The sequence below is a fragment of the Carassius gibelio genome, chromosome B22, assembly GCF_023724105.1.
Source record: "Carassius gibelio isolate Cgi1373 ecotype wild population from Czech Republic chromosome B22, carGib1.2-hapl.c, whole genome shotgun sequence".
NCBI classification, from domain to species: domain Eukaryota; kingdom Metazoa; phylum Chordata; class Actinopteri; order Cypriniformes; family Cyprinidae; genus Carassius; species Carassius gibelio.
The window spans coordinates 12,431,148-12,449,992 of record NC_068417.1 but is presented as its reverse complement, the minus strand read 5'-3'; the positions used below and the strand labels follow the sequence as shown (position 1 = coordinate 12,449,992).

Below are 18,845 nucleotides of genomic sequence, written 5' to 3'. Positions count from 1 at the left end.
TTGTAATATACAGTATGCTGGAAGACTTTCTTGACATCATACAGAACGGGTTCAGAATACAACAGAAGCAGGAAACATCAAAAATCACTGTTAACCGTAGAGCATCGGTTTACAATTCTTGCAAAAATCAAGTTATGATTTATGTGTATGTTGTTATAAAAACAATCAAACAGACATAAATGTAATCTGTTAAACTCAGTCTATTTTGCATTCAAACATTGCTTTAAATAAAGAGACAGGTGATTTATTTGAGCAGAGCTTGTTTTCTGCCTCCACTATTTGGAAAGTCTAATATATATATATATATATATATATATATATATATATATATATATATATATATATATATATATATATATATATATATATCCTATTTTCTATGAAACAAACTGCTGCAATGAAAATCTCCTTTTGATTTATTCTGCCTTAATTTACTATTAATTTCATTCATAATTATTCACTTACTGAACGCTATTATGAAAGTATATGTGTTTGTTTATGTTAAATAAAAGATAAACATGAGAAAAGAGTCGTATCTTCACTTAAAATCATAGAAATGCATCTTGAACAATCGGGTCCCACCTAGCGAGGACCCCTAAGATGGCGGCCGTCGCGATGCCTGTGCGCAGGATGCAACGGAGGCACTTGTCCCGAACGAAGGACACGAGACAGTTACTAATGTACACTAAAAATCTTTGTCAGATTTGAGATCGTATTAACTACCAGCAAAATACGTTCATATGTGGAAAAAATAGCAGATGGAGTCGATAAAACGCCTGAACAATGAATACAGACCTCATCGTCAAAGATCGCGAGAAAAAGGCTTGAACAATCGGGTCCCACCTAGCGAGGACCCGTAAGATGATTAATTATTATTATCACTACTAACGTTACTACTATTATTTGTGTGTGTATTGTCAGTGTCATATTACTGTACAAGGACAGTGGATAATATTGGTAGTTAATAAGAAAATCTGCTCAAATCATTAATCGCCCCTCCCCTCCACACCCAAATGCATGCGTGTGCAGGACGGGTTTAAGCACACCTCTAGTTCTGTCATACTCGTGCACAAATCACACGAAGATTTTTAGTGTGAATTACTACCTGTCTTGTGTCCTTCGTGACAAGTGCATCCGTTGCGACTTGCGCACAGGCATCGCGATGGCCGCCATCTTAGGGGTCCTCGCTAGGTGGGACCCGATTGTTCAAGATGCATTTTAAGGGAAGATACGACTCTTTTCTCATGTTTATCTTTTATTTAACATAAACAAACGTATATACTTTTATAATAGCGTTCAGTAAGTGAATAATTATGAATGAAATTAATAGTAAATTAAGGCACAATAAATCATAAGGAGATTGCAGCAGTTGTTTTGTTTAATATAAAATAGTATATATATATTTATTAGTATTTTCGTATTAGACTTTCCAAATAGTGGAGGCAGAAAACAAGCTCTGCTCAAATAAATCACCTGTCTCTTTATTTAAAGCAATGTTTGAATGCAAAATAGACTGAGTTTAACAGATTACATTTATGTCTGTTTGATTGTTTTTATAACAACATACACATAAATCATAACTTGATTTTTGCAAGAATTGTAAACCGATGCTCTACGGTTAACAGTGATTTTTGATGTTTCCTGCTTCTGTTGTATTCTGAACCCGTTCTGTATGATGTCAAGAAAGTCTTCCAGCATACTGTATATTACAAAGGCAGAGAGGAAAAAAATTGTTATTATATTACAGTTCCTAAACAATTTTTATATTTTTCTTTACCACAGAAGCTCTGTCTCGAGACGCTCTCGAGTTACGTTGAGACTGAGGATTCCCCAATCTTCCACAATGGACTTCACATAGGATGAACTGTTTCCAGTTTCAGCAAAACAGCAAGAATTTATGAATGGATGACTGCACCTTAGCACTCTTCACTCCCACTGCATGCCTCACCTGGGCCACAGAGAAAACAATGTTGCTGCCTGTACATGGCACATTTAACCTCTAACCTTACAGCTGAATGTTCAGACTGAATATACAGGAGAACTGTTCCCCAGTGTTTTTGGTTAGTCTGGTTTCTCCAAAGGTTTTTTTTACTCCAGTATCGACATCTTACAGTTTTTTCTTAATTAACCCCTGTTGCCTTTGGCTTGCTTGCTGTATGTATGACGACTAATGCATTTAACACCAACTATTAAAACAGTGAGGGTGTTTTTGACCACATAGACACAACAGTATGTCTTTCTGTAAAAATTATTTGAAAATGTTATGCATTTTGAAAAATGTATAAATGTCTTACATTGATAGTGTGCATATTGCTTGAACATTTATATGTAAAAAAATTGTGTGGAATTATATTATAATTGCAAGTTATAATTAACAATTATAAACTAGCTGCATTTTTAGTTACTTTCAGTGCACAAACAGCCATTATTGCCTTACTATTACTGATTTGTAATAGTACAAGTAACTGTTGTACTATTTTATGTACTGTGTTATATGAGTTAAAGTCAATTACAATTGTAATTTCGTCATCATAATGTGATAATTGCTGTATGATTTTCTTTGAAAACAATAGCTTCTTAAATAATATACAATCAGCAATTGCAATACATGAACTGCTTGTAAGCAAAACCATATATAACAACATAAGTATACTTATTACAATATTGAAAATAATGTAAAAAATTACATGAATTAGGTAGTAAGTCAAAATAAATAAAAATCAAAGTGTGTGTGTGTGTGTCTATATATATATATATATATATATATATATATATATATATATAGGTCCGTTTTATTAATAATTATCTTTCAACTATCCCACAATCTTCTGAATTTGTGGGCTAAACGTGTTTTAGTCATCACAACTGAATTATTATTATTATTATTTTAGAACTGGAAAATATATTCAAAAGCTGTGCTGAGGCATTCTAGTAACCGAATATTAAAACTAATTACAATGCATTATTTATGAGATGCTGCTAGTTTTATGACATTTAAAAAAACATTTTGATGAATTACATTCTGTATGTTGCTTTTATTAAATTATTTTAGCTTGAAACAACAAGCTACCGCAGCTCCGATTAGCCATGCAACAAGTTATCGCGATAACAACTTTTGATCAGGCATTTAAAACAGCTACCGCCTTGGTCCTAAGCGGACTCGATTTCGCGGGGGGACTGGATTTCTCACCACACCGGGTACAAATTTCATTTCAACAAAAAAGCTCCAATATCTCGTTTCTAATTCATCAGAGATAACGTTACCGCGGCTAAAGGATGAGAAAATACATTTGGCTGATTCTGTTTGCTTTTATCGTTGAGGGTAAGACATTAATTTGACTTTTTTAACACTTTATCTTTTGCGTGAAGAAAAAAAAATAATTGTAAACAATTTCCATCAACATTTCACTAAAACTCTTGCTTTTTATTAATTGCTGTTTTAGGCATTAGCATAAAAACATACGTACAATGATTTTGCTCTCATAAATCCACTTTATGGATTTTTTTTTTTTTTTTTTTTGTAATTCTTGTTCTGGACTCCGATGAAAGTGACGGGGTTTCTTTAAAAAGCTTTTGATCACTTATTTCTAATCCAAGCTAATGTTACATATGTATCTGTATTTTCATAATGCTCGTTGTTTAAAATGAAACATGTCTGTAGATAATAATATCGATAATAGTCAGAGATATCAGCTGTGGCTGATGTCTTTGATGATATCAAGACGATTATTATTATTAGATGTCTATGTATGTCTATGTATGTAAATGTCATTTGCCGATCAAATGCAACTAAAACTCCAACTCAAAAAAAAAAAAAAAAAAAAAGACTATAGGTTAATTCTGTGTCAAATCAACCACATTTAAGAAACTTCCCCTGCTCAATTTTTTTATTTTGTTAATATTTTTTTTCTGAAGAAAGATATATAGTGATGATAGCCAAAATATTACACATTAAATATAAAAAAATAAACAAATACATTTAATAAAAGGAAAATAAATAAATAAACGATGTGATAAAAAACCAAAATAGTTAACGTTAAAATGTAATCCTGAATTATATTTAAAATGACCTTTTCATTTTTCATTGATTTTTATTCTTTTTAACTTTAATTTACTTATACTTTCATTCATTTTTATATTTAAATAATTCATTTTTTAATGTATTTATTAATGTATTTATTTATTATATGAATTTATTTATTCCCACGTGTATTTATTTTCAGATTTTTTATTCATTTATTTATTCATTCATTCATTTATTTTTACTTTCCATGTGCAACTTGGAACTTAGGGAGGCGGTCCTTGTGGATACTCAGACTCGCATAAAGTTAGATTGATTTTAGAAGCTCGGTATTTGCAAATTTAGGGACCATCACTAAAGTTAAATACATTAGGATACACGTTTCTAATTCCAATAGCATTTTAAGAGAAAAGCTCACAGTCACAAAACCAACTGTAAAGTGATATTTCACCAGTCAGGTATATTCAGTAATATTTACATATGATTTGAGTTTATTTTATAGATATAAAAAAATCTTAACACATATATCAATGTCGTAACATTAGAGATGGTCCCTAAACTTGCAAATATCGAGCGCCTAGCGCAACTTTATGCCAGTGGGTCGCGTTCCAAAAGCATTGTGAGCCAGAGTAGACCACAGAGACATTTAGTGCAACTGGTTTTATGATAAACATGCTCACAATGTTTTTGGGAGTTTTTTCTTTGTGATTACAAAATGAAGACAAGCCTTGACCTCCACCGAGTGCCTTCTTTCTAGAGTCGTCATCAGCCAGACTCATAGGCTGCATCCGAAAACTGAAAAATGCTGCCTTCGGAGGATGCATTCCATGGTAGGAAGGCATTAAGGCATGTCCGAATTCAAAATTAGCTTCACTTCCTGTCTCCTGAGATGACTTCATCTGGCCGATTTCTGAAGGCAGCATAGATGTATCATTCGCTGCCTTTGATAACCCACAATCCAGTGCATTCCATTCCTTAAGAGTGAAGCCAAAAAGTAAAGATGGCGTCTGAAAGTTGTGTTCGGTGGTCAGTTTGTGTGTAAATGTATGTTTCTGATCAACATTTTTCACTTTTTATGCTATTTCTAGCGAGAAATGAATATTGCAGTAATGAAATATACACCTAGTTATCACCAAAGCTCTCTATATTTTGCTGTAGATCATTAAACCATTAGGCTTCCTCAGAAGCCTGTCCGAGATCAGTTTCATGAGTTGCCTTCGTGCAAAAACGCTGCCTGCAAAGTCATTGCCTGATTAGACAGCAAGGCAGCAAGTCACCTGCCTAAGTTTTCGGATGTTGGTGGATCCGGACTTAATGACGTAACTATGAGGATAAGTAACTGAATTCAGTCGCTATTAATTAATTAGAAATAATAATGTGAATCTGTGAAAATATATTGGAGATCTCCAGTTGATCTGGCACATCCAACTCTCAAACTCTGATCTCTATTATTAGTTTAGTCAGAGGCTTGACTTCTGCTTGAGCTCACCACCATCAGTGATGTTTTTATCACATCATTTATTTATTTATTTATTTTCCTTTTATTACATTTATTTATTTATTTTTAATTTCTGCCGGATTGGTCCTCCCTCCAAATAGTCTTCAAGTTTGTTGTGAAAATTCTACAGTAATTCAGTAACAATTTGTAGAGACTGAGAATGAAAAACCAAACAGAGTTTTGTCTTTGTACTGCTTTAATTCTCTGCAGAGTATGATCTGCGAAGAGATGACACACAGACTCACAGCCCACCTTTTTTAGTATGTAAAAAAAGATACATTGAAGAACAGATAAGCCCCTTTGAATTTGCATGTTTTTTTTTTTTTTTTTTTTTAATGGAACATAGTCATTGCTAACATAGAAGCAAGCTATAAATAAAACAATATCATTGGGACATACAATTGATGGCTGCATAATTAATATAGATTATTGAAAGTGCTTATTTCATATTAAAGAGAAACTCAATGTGCAGAGTGAGAGAGAGGGGGATTCAGGGAAAGATGATAGAGACAGTGAATGCCTTGATACTTCATTTGATTATTTTGCCCGTTCACAGTCAAACGATTTTGATTTATTTTTTAAGTATATCCCAATTCAAACAACTGAAAGAGCCAAAGAGTTTAGCAGTCTGGTGGACACATGAATTGGGTGGTGACTGCAGAAACAGAGGTGGCCTGGAGTGGAGTCAGATTCCCAGCCTGATTAACTGTCCCAGTCCACCACTGCTGCCACAACTGTGTTTTTCTCACACAACCTCTGTGATTACTCCAAAGCAAATTACCTACTGTTTTTCAGCAAACTTCTTGATCCTCTGAATTAACTAAACCCAGTTAAACTAAAGAAACCACACATTAACATGGTTTTTTTATACTAGCCATTTAGTATTTATTGTGTAATAATATTAATCAATCCGAACGACTATGCAATATATGTGAGGTACGAATGCTTCGTGTGAGGTAAAAGTGTATGGCAGACATGGTCTGTCTTCAGTACTCGGCCTGTCTTCAGTTTGCACTTGGCCTTCAGCCATTGTTTCCTCTCCTCTGCTGTGGCAAAAACTTGCATAGAGAATCAGAAGGGAGTGTAAATGAGTCATTCAATTTTAAATCACAGGCAAACTTTTGGAATGTGTGATGCTGACTTTGGTAGCAAAATTGCTTCTAACAGTGCTGCTATTTTATCATTGTTTAGATCAGGCTTACCATCAGACTTTAGAAATGTCCTGTGTTTCCGATCATGACAAACCCCAAAAGAGTAACTGGAATTTGTGTAAATGGTAACTGTTTGTCCTTCAGCAATTTTGCAATCCTCCGCCAATGCTACTAATTCAGTCGCTTGCGCAGAGCAATGCGCGTGGAGCGCTCCAGATCTTACTGTTGCATATGCAGGGGTTACCCCTTAACTGGCTCTGTTTTTGCCAATTATTTGGGTCTCTAGATGCTGAACCATCAATGAATAGAATTAAGTCAGCACTTTCTAAGGGGGTTTCTTTTAAATCTGGTCTTGGTGTACAGACCTGTTCAAATATGTTGTGTTCTTCCTCATCCTGCTTCGTAGGGAGCAGTGTAGCTGGATTTAACACTGTGCATCTTTTAACTGTGATGTTTGGCATTTCTAATAGGATTGCATTGTACCTGAGCCACCTGGCCTTTGACAAATGGGATGTTTTCTGTTCCAACAGGATCACAGAGACCGTGCGTGGCACGAGCAAAGTCACGTCAGAGTACCCCTCTATTTCCCTTGAAACTAGAAGCTTTTTCTGAAGATGCAACAGCTCTCAGGCATTTTTGGCATGTCTGCCGCTACCGGATCAAGCTTACCCTAAATATAGGCCACAGGTCTCCCCCATGATCCTGTAACAGAACAGAAGTCAGAAACCCATTCTCTCATCAACAGTTTGTACAAAATTTGTCCCGGTGTTAGTGATGTTTGTAGCAGTAATATTTTCTTAAATGCTTTCTCTGCTTCTGGAATCCAGGTCAGTTTTTCATGGGGTTGCAAGCCCTTCCCATGAGCCAAAGCGCTCAGGGGCGATTCTTTTATAACATAATTAGGAACATTCGACAATACAAACACATGCCCAAAAATGACATAAGTTGCTTTTTCATGATAGGCTTTGGAATCTTGTGAATTGTCTGTTTTTTTTTTTTCTTCAGATAGAGATTGTTGACGACCTAAAAATGTCACTTCCTTTTTTACAAACTGCAGTCTTGACAAACTGTCTTACGACCCTCAGCAGCCAAAAGTTTTAAAAGCTTGACAGTATCTTTTGCAAGTTTCTTCATCTTTTTAACAGGGAAAATAGGTGTACACAATTACCCCAGGTGCTCTTAATGTTTCAACAACTTCAGTAGCCTCTCTCTTTAGAGGATATTGAGGTTTACAGGGTCTGTAATCAGACTTTGGAGTGACTTGAACTGGTTCACAATTTTTAACCAGCCCCAAGTCAAATTTAGATAAAGCCCAGAGTGTTTTAGGGACTTCTTTGTGCACTGGGTGAGTCTCTACTTCCTCTGCCGAGAGAAAGGAGTGTGTTGTTGTCATTGGGTCTTCAATCACACAGACTGAGTGTACAGTACAGCTTAACAGCAAAATAGGAGTACGCACATTCGGATGTAGACAGTGTTGGATTGTATTCAACTTTTTCCTCTGATGTCTCCACCAAATTCACATGAAAAACACGTTTTTACAAATAAACCAATGTCTTCCCTATGGTCTTTGTTCTTTTTGGATAATGAAACATGTGGAAGAGATTCAACAACATAAAAAAGCATCTGCTTTTCATTTCTCAAATCAACAGCACATCTGTTTTCTGTCCAGATTAAACATTTCCGGTCTATTCAAACATTTCATTTCTTTCAATGATACATGTGCTGAGCAATGTAAGTCAGAGAATGGCATAATTCAGAATTAGGTGAAACTGTCTTTTGCAGCATTGAGAAGCTTTTCACATAATTCATCATCTTTCTGTTTACACTGGTAAATATACAACTGTGATTGTTGGATTGTGGCTAAAGTTTGAATTTGGCACTGGACCACTTTCCAGTTTCACATGACATCTCTTTCTAACAGATTTTGAAGGCAGTTTTCTGTCAGTAGTGAACAATGCTTAAAGTTCATGCCTTTCTAATCTTTACATCTCAATGGTACGGTGAAGTTTTCTGACCGTATACCAGATGCAGTAGTAAACCAAACTAAATTTCCACTTAATTTTGGAATTGGATCTATTTCATCCTTTCTAATTACTCTAATAAGATGCCAGCCCTTTCAACTCCATTAACACATAATCTAATCTGTGGCATCTGTTTATAAGATAATTTATTCAGATGACTACATGTGCCTATGTTCTTGTCAAGAGAAGATTTATCATTCTCTAATCTTCCAATGTGCTCATGTATCAAAGATATAATAGGATATAAATATGAGTCAGTCTGCCTCCACTTTCTCTGTTCCAGCCATCGTTGGGTTGATAAAATGTGCACAGTGAAATTTTCCAGTGTCACCCCTCTCTGGAGTGAAAGCAAACATCTGGATCAGTCTGAGACAGTCTTTGTCCTCTGCTCTTCTGCGTGACTTTGCTGGTGTTCACTCTGACTGGAAACTCAGTCTTGATCCGTTGACACAGTGTTTCCACTGCTTGACAATATGCTCCATTGTGCCTCTTTCAAGTCTTTCTCTTTCCATGGTTGAAAAACAATCACAGTTCTATTCAGCCCAGGCACTTGACTAATGGGAAAGCTCTTCTCTTTCCTCCAGTTCATACTCATTCAGGCAGTGTCACTCTCTCATGATCTTTAGATCTGGTGCTGACTCCGGTCACGGAGTATTTCACTGTTCTTACGCAGTCGCTGCTGTCGAAGTTGTGTTTGTCTTTCGTCGGGCAGCAGGACTGCGGTGCAGATGCAGTTGCTCTTTAGGATGGAGGCAGTGGTGGTGGTTGAATCTGGTGCTGCTGTTTGTCGATAGGAGAGAAGCCAGGAATCCAGATCAAAGTCCACTTTGGCACACTGTAATTGTCAAAGGGGATAAAGAGAAGAATTCTGAACAGTATGATCCGTTCTTTTGTCAGGGTTTTCTACCGAATTATAATTTTTCAGTTCTTTCCTAAATGGCATTGAAATTTATTTCTCACCGTTCTGCTGCTTCCTGTGATTTATAAAAAAAAAAAAAAAAAAAAAGAAGTCAAATCATCATCATCTTGTAACATGGACAATGTCCTGCTTTAGACCCTCTTTAGTCTACAGCACTACTCTTCTTCTGTAGAGCTGCCGAAGGTGTCAGATTTTAACATCTCATTGTCTTCATCATTTTCATCAGAAGCATTCGCATTATTCTTTCTTTTACACAAGACAATGTGTATTACCATCTGATCTGTTTCTAAATATTTTATGGTTGAATTCACCGCTCTTCTATTCATTCCCATCACACAAGGCCACATACGCAGCAAAAGTAAAATCATGGCCAGTGCTGAGACCACTTGATAGCTTGTGAACCAGTTTTGATTTAGCAAAACCTCAAAGATTTCCCTTTAACTCATGTTAATTGTTATTGTTGTATATGCAGTGGTTACAGCTTAACTTGCTCTGTTTTTGCCAATTATTTGGGTCTCTAGATGCTGAACCATCAATTAATAGAATTTAGTAAGCATTTTCTAAGGGGGTTTCTTTTAAATTTGATTGTTTTTCTGCTTTTTATATTCTCTTAATTTGATTGTAAAAAATTACTCACTTATTAGGATCAACATAAGGATTAGGATTAACATAAGCACATATAGTCATCTGAACTCACTTAAAAATTGCTCACTTATTCTACAACATGGCATTTGAGATCATCTCAAAAGTTTTTATTTAACCCTGCTTAAAGTCCAAAAGTAACCCTGCCTTTTTGATTGCGGGACCTCACCTCTGGAATGACCTGCCGCTGGAAATGAGATGTTGTGCATCACTAGGTTTCATTTTTAAACACTCTTAAGAGGGCACTTACTTAGGTGTGAGATTGTTATGTTTTACTTTTGATAATTTTGTTTTATATGATGTTTTATTGGAAAGCACTTTGGTCAACTGGAGTTACTTTTTAAATGTGCTGTAAAAATAATTAACAAATAACCTAATATATATATATATATATATATATATATATATATATATATATATATATATATATATATATACATACATATATATCTATATCATCACTGTTGACAATGCAAATATGCAAATAATAACAATAACTCAGGGTTTAGGATTGAACGTGTAACTTCAGACTATTAACAAGTGTTTATTATTTCAAGTGTAAGAGGCCGTCAATGTTTAAGGTACTATCAGTGATTCTATCAAATATGCCTTTAGCCGTATACTACTTCGATCTATAACTATGATTCACATTTTATAACTTAAAAGAGAAAAAAATAAATTCTAATAAATGAATCCATCTGAGGTAATTCTTGGTTTATTAATCTGAAGGCAATGTTTGGTGAAAACAAACTTCCCTATGAGGCGTGGGATTTTAGCAAACCAAAACATAAAGCTTCCTTATGTTTTATAATCATCAGCATAATGAAGAATAAACATTATGTTTGTTCTTGAGTATCTCCATTGTGTTTGATTCTGCAGGGTTCTGAATCTCTCTTCTTCTCTCTGTCCTCTTTAATATAATTTTTAATATAATTTATTTTAGTATATCTGTAATTTACTGGGTCCAGATGTCAAATTTTAGTTTCTGCATCAAATGGAATTAAAAAAGTGATTTTATACACACAGAAAATCAAGTAAATGCATGTTTAAATTTTATCTATTAAATTTTAGACTCACTGATACACAATACTGTTGTCTCTACTCTGCAGTATAATAGATTGTTATACATTTGGTCCCCACAATATATGTGCAAACAAACAGACTCTCTCTATCTCTCTCTCACACACACACACACACACACACACACACACACACACACACACACACTCTCTTTCTCTCTCTCTCTCACACTCACACACACACACACACACACACACACACTTGTAACTGTTCATTTGTGTCTGCAGGTGTGTCTGGTGATGTAGCTGAAGTGAAGTCAGTGACGGAGGGAGATTGTGTCACTCTAATCACTAATGTTACCAAACAACAACATGATAACATGATGCGGTGGTACTTTACTGACACTCTCATCGCTCTGATCAATGGTCCCAACACGAGCTGTTTATATGATGGAGAAGACAGGAGATTCAGAGACAGACTGAAGGTGGACTATCAGACTGGATCCCTGACCATCACAAACATCACAACTCAACACACTGGACGCTATGAAGCAGACATCATCAGAGATGAGACTTCAGGAAAAAGTGAAAGCTTGAACAGAACGGGCAAGTGTGACAGCACAAAAATCACCAAAAAAAGCAGCAACCGTGGTGACATCATACAATCAATCAATCTGACTGTCAATGGTGAGTCATTTAATGTCATTAACCCTGAAAAAATTTAACATTGGTCTCCAGACCTGTTCGTCATCTTTTCCTGTATGTTAATGATTTGTTATAGTTTGGTCATTTAAGACCTTTTTTCTGAATGTTTAACAGTCTTTATTATAAGTCTTCACTCTGACTGGTGCTGTGTTTCTTTATCTTGAACAGCTGATAACACAGTAATGTGATGCTGCAGGGAGTTTGTTCCCTGTTTTTACAGGTTTTCCAGCAGCTGTAAATGAACAGAACTGATATAATGACTTATTCCTTCAAGATCAAGTTTTGTGTCTTTTCTATTTCATTTTAATTCCCTTATGATTTCCAGCCTCAAAAGCTGAGAGAAACTAGGAAGAACCTAAAAATATACCACAGAGCCAAAAATACTGACGCAAATGTTTGTATGTTAAAATAAATAATAGGGACATAAAAGGACTAGAGTCTTAAATAAACGGTATACTCAGTGTTGGGGAGGAACTAGTTACAAGTAACAGTGTTACGTAATTTAATTACAAAATTAAAGTAACTGAAATCAGTTAAACCCACTGAGCAAAAGTACATCCAAACGACGTATTTTTAACATCTTTGTCGGACGTTGAAATGACGTCCCCTGAAGAGCCAGAATGAAAGTTTTTATGACGTCTTTTTTCGACGTCTTTTGGACGTCCAATATCGACCTGCACAGGACATCTCCTGAAGGTTTAAATTGAGTTCAGATGTGGTCATTTCTAGACGTAATTTTAACATCTTATAAGATCTCATTTAGATGTCATTTATATTGTTTCTGGACAAAATAAATACTCTTAGGCGGCATTCAATTAAATCTCATGTTTATTTCAATGCAGTTTCTTTTTGTACTTGTAAATAAACTTAAGGAAACAGTGTGTTCACACAAAAAACCATGAAAATGTAAGAAATTTCACTCATTGTACAGTGACATTAACGACAAGCAATATAGTTTAATTGGGTCCACACATTATGTTCAACTGTTGGAGCTTCACTTTCTAAGCTTTTTCATTTTATTTCAACTGCTATTAGCATAAAATTCTTAATTATGGTATTCTTTATTCATGCAATAGTCAAGTGTTCATGTGCCCGAATATTATCTGCATCCACAACAATAATAATAATAATAATAATAATAATAATAATAATAATAATAATAATAATAATAATAATAATAATAATAAAACAACATGCTACAATGCAAAGATTTTCAATATTTGGTTCAGGACCAAAGCAAAGGGGTCCACAAAATAATACCATATTTTCCAAACTACAAGTCATATTTTTGAATCTTTATTTAACAAAAGAAATAATGCTTGTAACTAATTGCACTAGAATTAGTTTATTTCATACATAGGCCTAAATATTTTTATTTTTTGTTCCGTTTTGAATAGCATTAAATTTTAATGATTTGAAGTGAGTGAAAAGAAAATATTTACAGTGTTTATAGTTTTTAAGTTTCTGAACATTTGTGTCTTATACACCGATGCAACTTATAATTTTTTTTTTTTTTTTTTATCTGGTGTAATTTAGCCCTATATATTGCTGTATGAATAAAATAAAAATCATATTATGTTCATTATATTCCCACCCACAATAATTTTAAGCCTTAAAATCTTGTAATTCTGAGGGTGTCCTTGAAAGATCTTCTCTGCTAGGGCTCCCTGGCCCCAAAATATTGTAAATGTCCAGTGCTAGTGGACAGGCATCCATGAGGAAGAACTGTCACAACAGCTCTCTGTCTTCACCAACTGCCCTGAAACACAAATTAAATGTAAATGATTATCATAAATATAAATATAGCTTTATAATGCTCATTTTGACCTCTGTGGTGAACATATGGTCAGAAAATACTTCCATACTCATTTTTTTGTCTTTAGTGAATTATTTCAAAGTAAAATTAAAAAAATATATAATTATATTTTAAAGTGCCTTATTTCACAGGCTCGTGTGAGCATCCAGGAAGGATGTTTTAATACAAGAACGAACTCTTCACACAAGATAAAGTTTTGAAAATCTTACATTATTAATAGTGACCGAATGTATTTGTATGCAGTAGTAAAACTAACCAGTAGGTGCCAGTAGTGTTACACTTACAGCAAATGTAGATTACGAACCAGAAGTTAAACTTCTGTAGTCCCCTCCTGAAAAGTAGGATATTAATTAATTTATTTATTCAAAATTTGTGCACATTTAACTCCAGAAGTATTCATGTGATCTCAATATGATTTTAGATTCTGGTTCCTGAAAAACTTTTCTTCATTTTTAAGATCTAAGTGCAGCTCCATGTCCAAATGTAGTATTCTACCCATTTTCAGTTGTTAAACACCAAATGTGGTTTTGTGTTTATCTTGTCATCACTGTTGACAATGCAAATATGCAAATAGCAAATAATAACAATAACTCTGGGTTTAGGAATGAACCGTGTGTAACGTCAGACTATTACCAAGAGTTCATTATTTCAAGTGTAAGAGGCTGACAATGTTTAAGGTACTATCAGTGATTCTATCAAATATAAAATATAAAATAATAAAAGGACAAGAGGCTTAAATAAACAGTATATTATAGAAACTGTGCTAAAATCAGGGAAATGCACTGATAAAAAGTTGGTTTTCAATCTGGATCTATGAGTAACTACTTAGAGGCTCATCTGACGTCTTCTGGAAGCTGATTTCATCTCGTCATGTTTTAAATGAACTAGATGTTATGAACTGGTTTGATCTTTCTGATCTGAGAGCTCAGTTTGTTTTTAAACCATGAATAATATGACATAATCTCTGTATGTTAATAGATATATATGTTTTTGACATCTATACACTGGACCTGTAAAGGTCTCTGGAGAATATATATCCAATGAATATGACGTAAACTCACTGTCAGATTCACCCACACTAATGACGATATCTGTTCCAGGTTCAGGTCTGTCTCCAGCTGTTGTAGCAGGAATATGTGTTGTTCTGCTGCTGGCTGCTGCTTTTGGTGTTGTTGTTGTTGTTGGTGTGATGATCTTTCGCCGCAGGAGCTCCAGCGAAGGTAAGTATCAGCTACAGATACTTGAGTGAGAGGAAAACCTTTTAATTTTGCAAAATTAGTGTTTAATTGTATGTAATGATTTTTCTCAAACAGACAAGAAGAAATTCAAACACGTTCTAGAAAAAATGTCTAAGGATATGGTAAGATACTGGACTCCTGTAGTGTGTCTTTAGATCTGTGTTTGATTTCACCTGCGCTGACAAAATCATCTCCATAAGAAACACATTTAAACCATTTCTCTGACTGATGACAGATGTGCTGTAAATGGCATTGTTAATGTCTCTCTCTTTTCTTCTTGTCAGTCTTTATTTTCTTACAGACACCGAATGGAAGAAGTCTAATGATCTAAAAGGATCGCAACAGCTTGGGCAAAGAACAAACTCCTCTAAATATGCGTAACAGCAAAATGAGATTGAGTTTTGAGCTGAAATATTGAAATCCTTTATAGGTCTCTCATTAATGATTAAGCGCTCAGTGATATCTGTTATTGAAATATTGAAACGGCTGGAAACATGCTAATGTTAACTGTGTGATGTTAACAGTCATTTTGTCTGTATTGTTGTTAATTTCAAATTTTATCATTTCAATGTTCTGTAATTATTTGTCAAAGACTCTGTAAGTTCATGTAATCTTTGAACAAATGTTTTTATCCAAAAAAACAACAGAAAAACAACTGCAGTTTGTTATAGTTCATACACTCATCTAAAAGATTATTAGGAACACCATACTAATTCTGTGTTTGACACCCTTTCGTCTTAAGAACTGCCTTATTTCTACGTGGCATTGATTCAACAAGGTTCTTTAGAAATGTTGGCCCATATTGATAGGATAGCATCTTGCAGTTGATGGAGATTTATGGGATGCACATCCAGGGCACGAAGCTCCTTTTCCACCACATCCCAAAGATGCTCTATTGGGTTGAGATCTGGTGACTGTGGGGGCCATTTTAGTACAGTGAACTCATTATCATGTTGAAGAAACCAATTAGAAATGATTCGAGCTTTGTGACATGGTGCATTATCCTGCTGGAAGTAGCCATCGGAGTATAGGTACATGGTGGTCATAAAGATATGGACATGGTCAGAAACAATGCTCAGGTAGGCCGAGGCATTTAAACTATGCCCAATTGGCACTAAGTGGCCTAAAGTGTGCTAAGAAAACATCCCCCACACCATTACACCACCACCACCAGCCTGCAGAGTGGTAACAAGGCATGATGGATCCATGTTCTCATTCTGTTTATGCCAAATTCTGACTCTACCATCTGAATGTCTCAACAGAAATCGAGACTCATCAGACCAGGCAACATTTTTCCAGTCTTAAACTGTCAAATTTTGGTGAGCTTGTGCAAATTGTAGCCTCTTTTTCCTATTTGTAGTGGAGATGAGTGGTAGGGTCTTCTGCTGTTGTAGCCTATCCGCTATTCTATCAGCTTGAATCAGTCGGCCCATTCTCCTCTGACATCTAGCATCAACAAGGCATTTTCTCCCACAGGACTGCCCCATACTGGATGTTTTTCCCTTTTCACACCATTCTTTGTAAACCCTAGAAATGGTTGTGTGTGAAAATCCCAGTAACTGAGCAGATTGTGAAATACTCAGACCGGACCATCTGGCACCAACAACCATGACACGCTCAAAATTGCTTAAATCACCTTTCTTTCCCATTCTGACATTCAGTTTGGAGTCCAGGAGATTGTCTTGACCAGGACCACAGCCATAAATGCATTGAAGCAACTGCCATGTGATTGGTTGATTAGATAATTGCATTAAAGGGTTAGTTCATCGAAAAATCAAAATTCAGAGAGCTCTCAGTCCCTCCATTGAAGCTTTGTGTATGGTATACTGTCCATGTCCAGAAAGGTAAGAAAAACATCATCAAAGTAGTCCATGTGACATCAGAGGGCCGGTTAGAATTTTTTGAAGCATCGAAAATACATTTTGGTCCAAAAATAGCAAAAACTATGACTCTATTCAGCATTGTCTTCTCTTCCAGGTCTGTTGTGAGAGAGAGTTCAAAACAAAGCAGTTTGTCATATCCGGTTCGCGAAAGAATCATTCGATGCAACCGGATCTTTTTTAAACAGTTCACCAAATCGAACTGAATCGTTTTAAACGGTTCGCATCTCTAATACGCATTACTCTACAAATGACTTAGGCTGTTACCTTTGTTAATGTGGCTGACCCTCCCTCTGAGTTCAAACAAACCAATATCCCGGAGTAATTCATTTACTCAAACAGTACACTCACTGAACTGCTGTGAAGAGAGAACTGAAGATTAACACCGAGCCGAGACAAACAAACAAAAGATTGACTCGTTCTTGAGTTTCGGTGAACTAACCCTTTAAACACACTGGAAACTCTGGTAGTGTATTTGCTATTTTTGGACCAAAATGTATTTTCTGTACAGTATACCGTACATACGTTTTCAATGGAGGGACAGAAAGCTCTCGGACTAAATCTACAATCTTAAACTTTGTTCTGAAGTTAAACGGAGGTATCATGAGTTAGGAACGACATGAGGGTGAGTTATTAATGACATAATTTTGATTTTTCAGTTAACTAACTCTTTAATGAGAAATTGAACAGGTGTTCCTAATAATCCTTTAGTTGAGTGTAATTTATATAAACTAATCTAAACTAAAAAAGTTATTTTTAGTTTATGGTTGTGCATTACTTTTACACAGCAAGTGAATGTTGTTTATGTGCTTCATGAATTATTTTTGTCTTTTTAAATGGTTTGTATTTAAATCACTAATACATTTCTTATCTACATTTATACAACAGATGATTTGTGATTATTAGAAGGAAGAAAAGAGAAACAAAGAATCAAAGAATCAGTTCAGAAACAAAGAATCAGTTGAGCTCGCTGATTCAGATGAATGAATGTTTGTAGCACCAAAACAAGGACAAAAAGACACTGTTCATAGCTTTTACTTTGACAGAAGTTGACATGAGTTACTAGTCAACTGTCCAGAAAATAAGAGCTATAATAACTTTTAAAGCAGTTACTGTTAAATCTTCATCTTCAAAATTTATACTAATTTTCTGTATAAGAAAAATAACTTTTTATGATTCTGTATGTAAACTTGTGAAGTTAAGTTTATTTTTGTTGTTTTTTCACTTCAGAAAAAAAATCTGATTCATACCTGAGATATTAATATTTTAGTAAAATCCTTAAAAAAAAAAAAAAAGGAAAAATACTTCCAGAACTAAGGCTACTGTAGCTGTTGTCTCGTAATAAACTTTACACTTAATGCTGCAAATGTTTTTATTCAACCATAATTTAAATCTGAATTTTGATTAATTCAGATTATTTTATTAGTTTTGGTTCCTTGGCGCTGTCGCCTCTGGCTTGCTTAGTTGGGATCACTTTATCTACAGCAATATCGTTGACTTGATTGCAAATGATTGCACAGATACTATTTAACTGAACAGAGATGACATCACTGAATTCAATGATGAACTGTCTTTAACTGTCATTTTTCATTACTGAGACACTGTTTTCCTAATGAATGTTGTTCAGTTGCTTTGACGCAATGTATTTTGTTTAAAGCCCTATATAAATAAAGGTGACTTGACTTGACTATGATTCACACATGTATATCAGTTCGGTCTGTAAATATTCAGTTTGTTTAATTTTAGGATGATTTATTGGTGTGACAAATATTACATTTGTATTTTCATGGTTGCTGCAAACAATTATACAAAAAAAATGAAAATCGCAACATTACATAAATTGATAAAAAAATAATAATGGAAACTGTAAAAAATTAAGAAATGTACAGTGCATACTTGCATAGTATTAAAGAAGAAAATTAAATATTAAAGAAT

At 34.7% G+C, this 18,845-nt stretch overlaps 2 protein-coding genes across 3 annotated transcripts in view; one reads left to right on the top strand and one right to left on the bottom strand.

Moving 5' to 3' along the window:
* The window catches only part of LOC127988019 (natural killer cell receptor 2B4), a 143,547-nt gene that overhangs the window by 39,895 nt on the left and 84,807 nt on the right, over positions 1 to 18,845 (bottom strand). The gene's annotated exons all lie outside the window — the stretch shown is intronic.
* LOC127987124 (uncharacterized) lies at positions 3,146 to 18,603 on the top strand. Of its 2 annotated transcripts, none has more exons than XM_052589423.1 (5): positions 3,146 to 3,322; positions 11,560 to 11,958; positions 14,893 to 15,012; positions 15,106 to 15,152; positions 15,315 to 18,603. In XM_052589423.1, the coding sequence occupies exons 1-5, from the start codon at positions 3,277 to 3,279 to the stop codon at positions 15,351 to 15,353; spliced, it is 651 nt and encodes a 216-aa protein (XP_052445383.1). In that variant the 5' UTR covers positions 3,146 to 3,276; the 3' UTR covers positions 15,354 to 18,603. The 2 variants fall into 2 exon arrangements, with proteins under 2 accessions (XP_052445383.1, XP_052445384.1); XM_052589424.1 differs by lacking the exon at positions 3,146 to 3,322 and adding an exon at positions 4,611 to 4,851.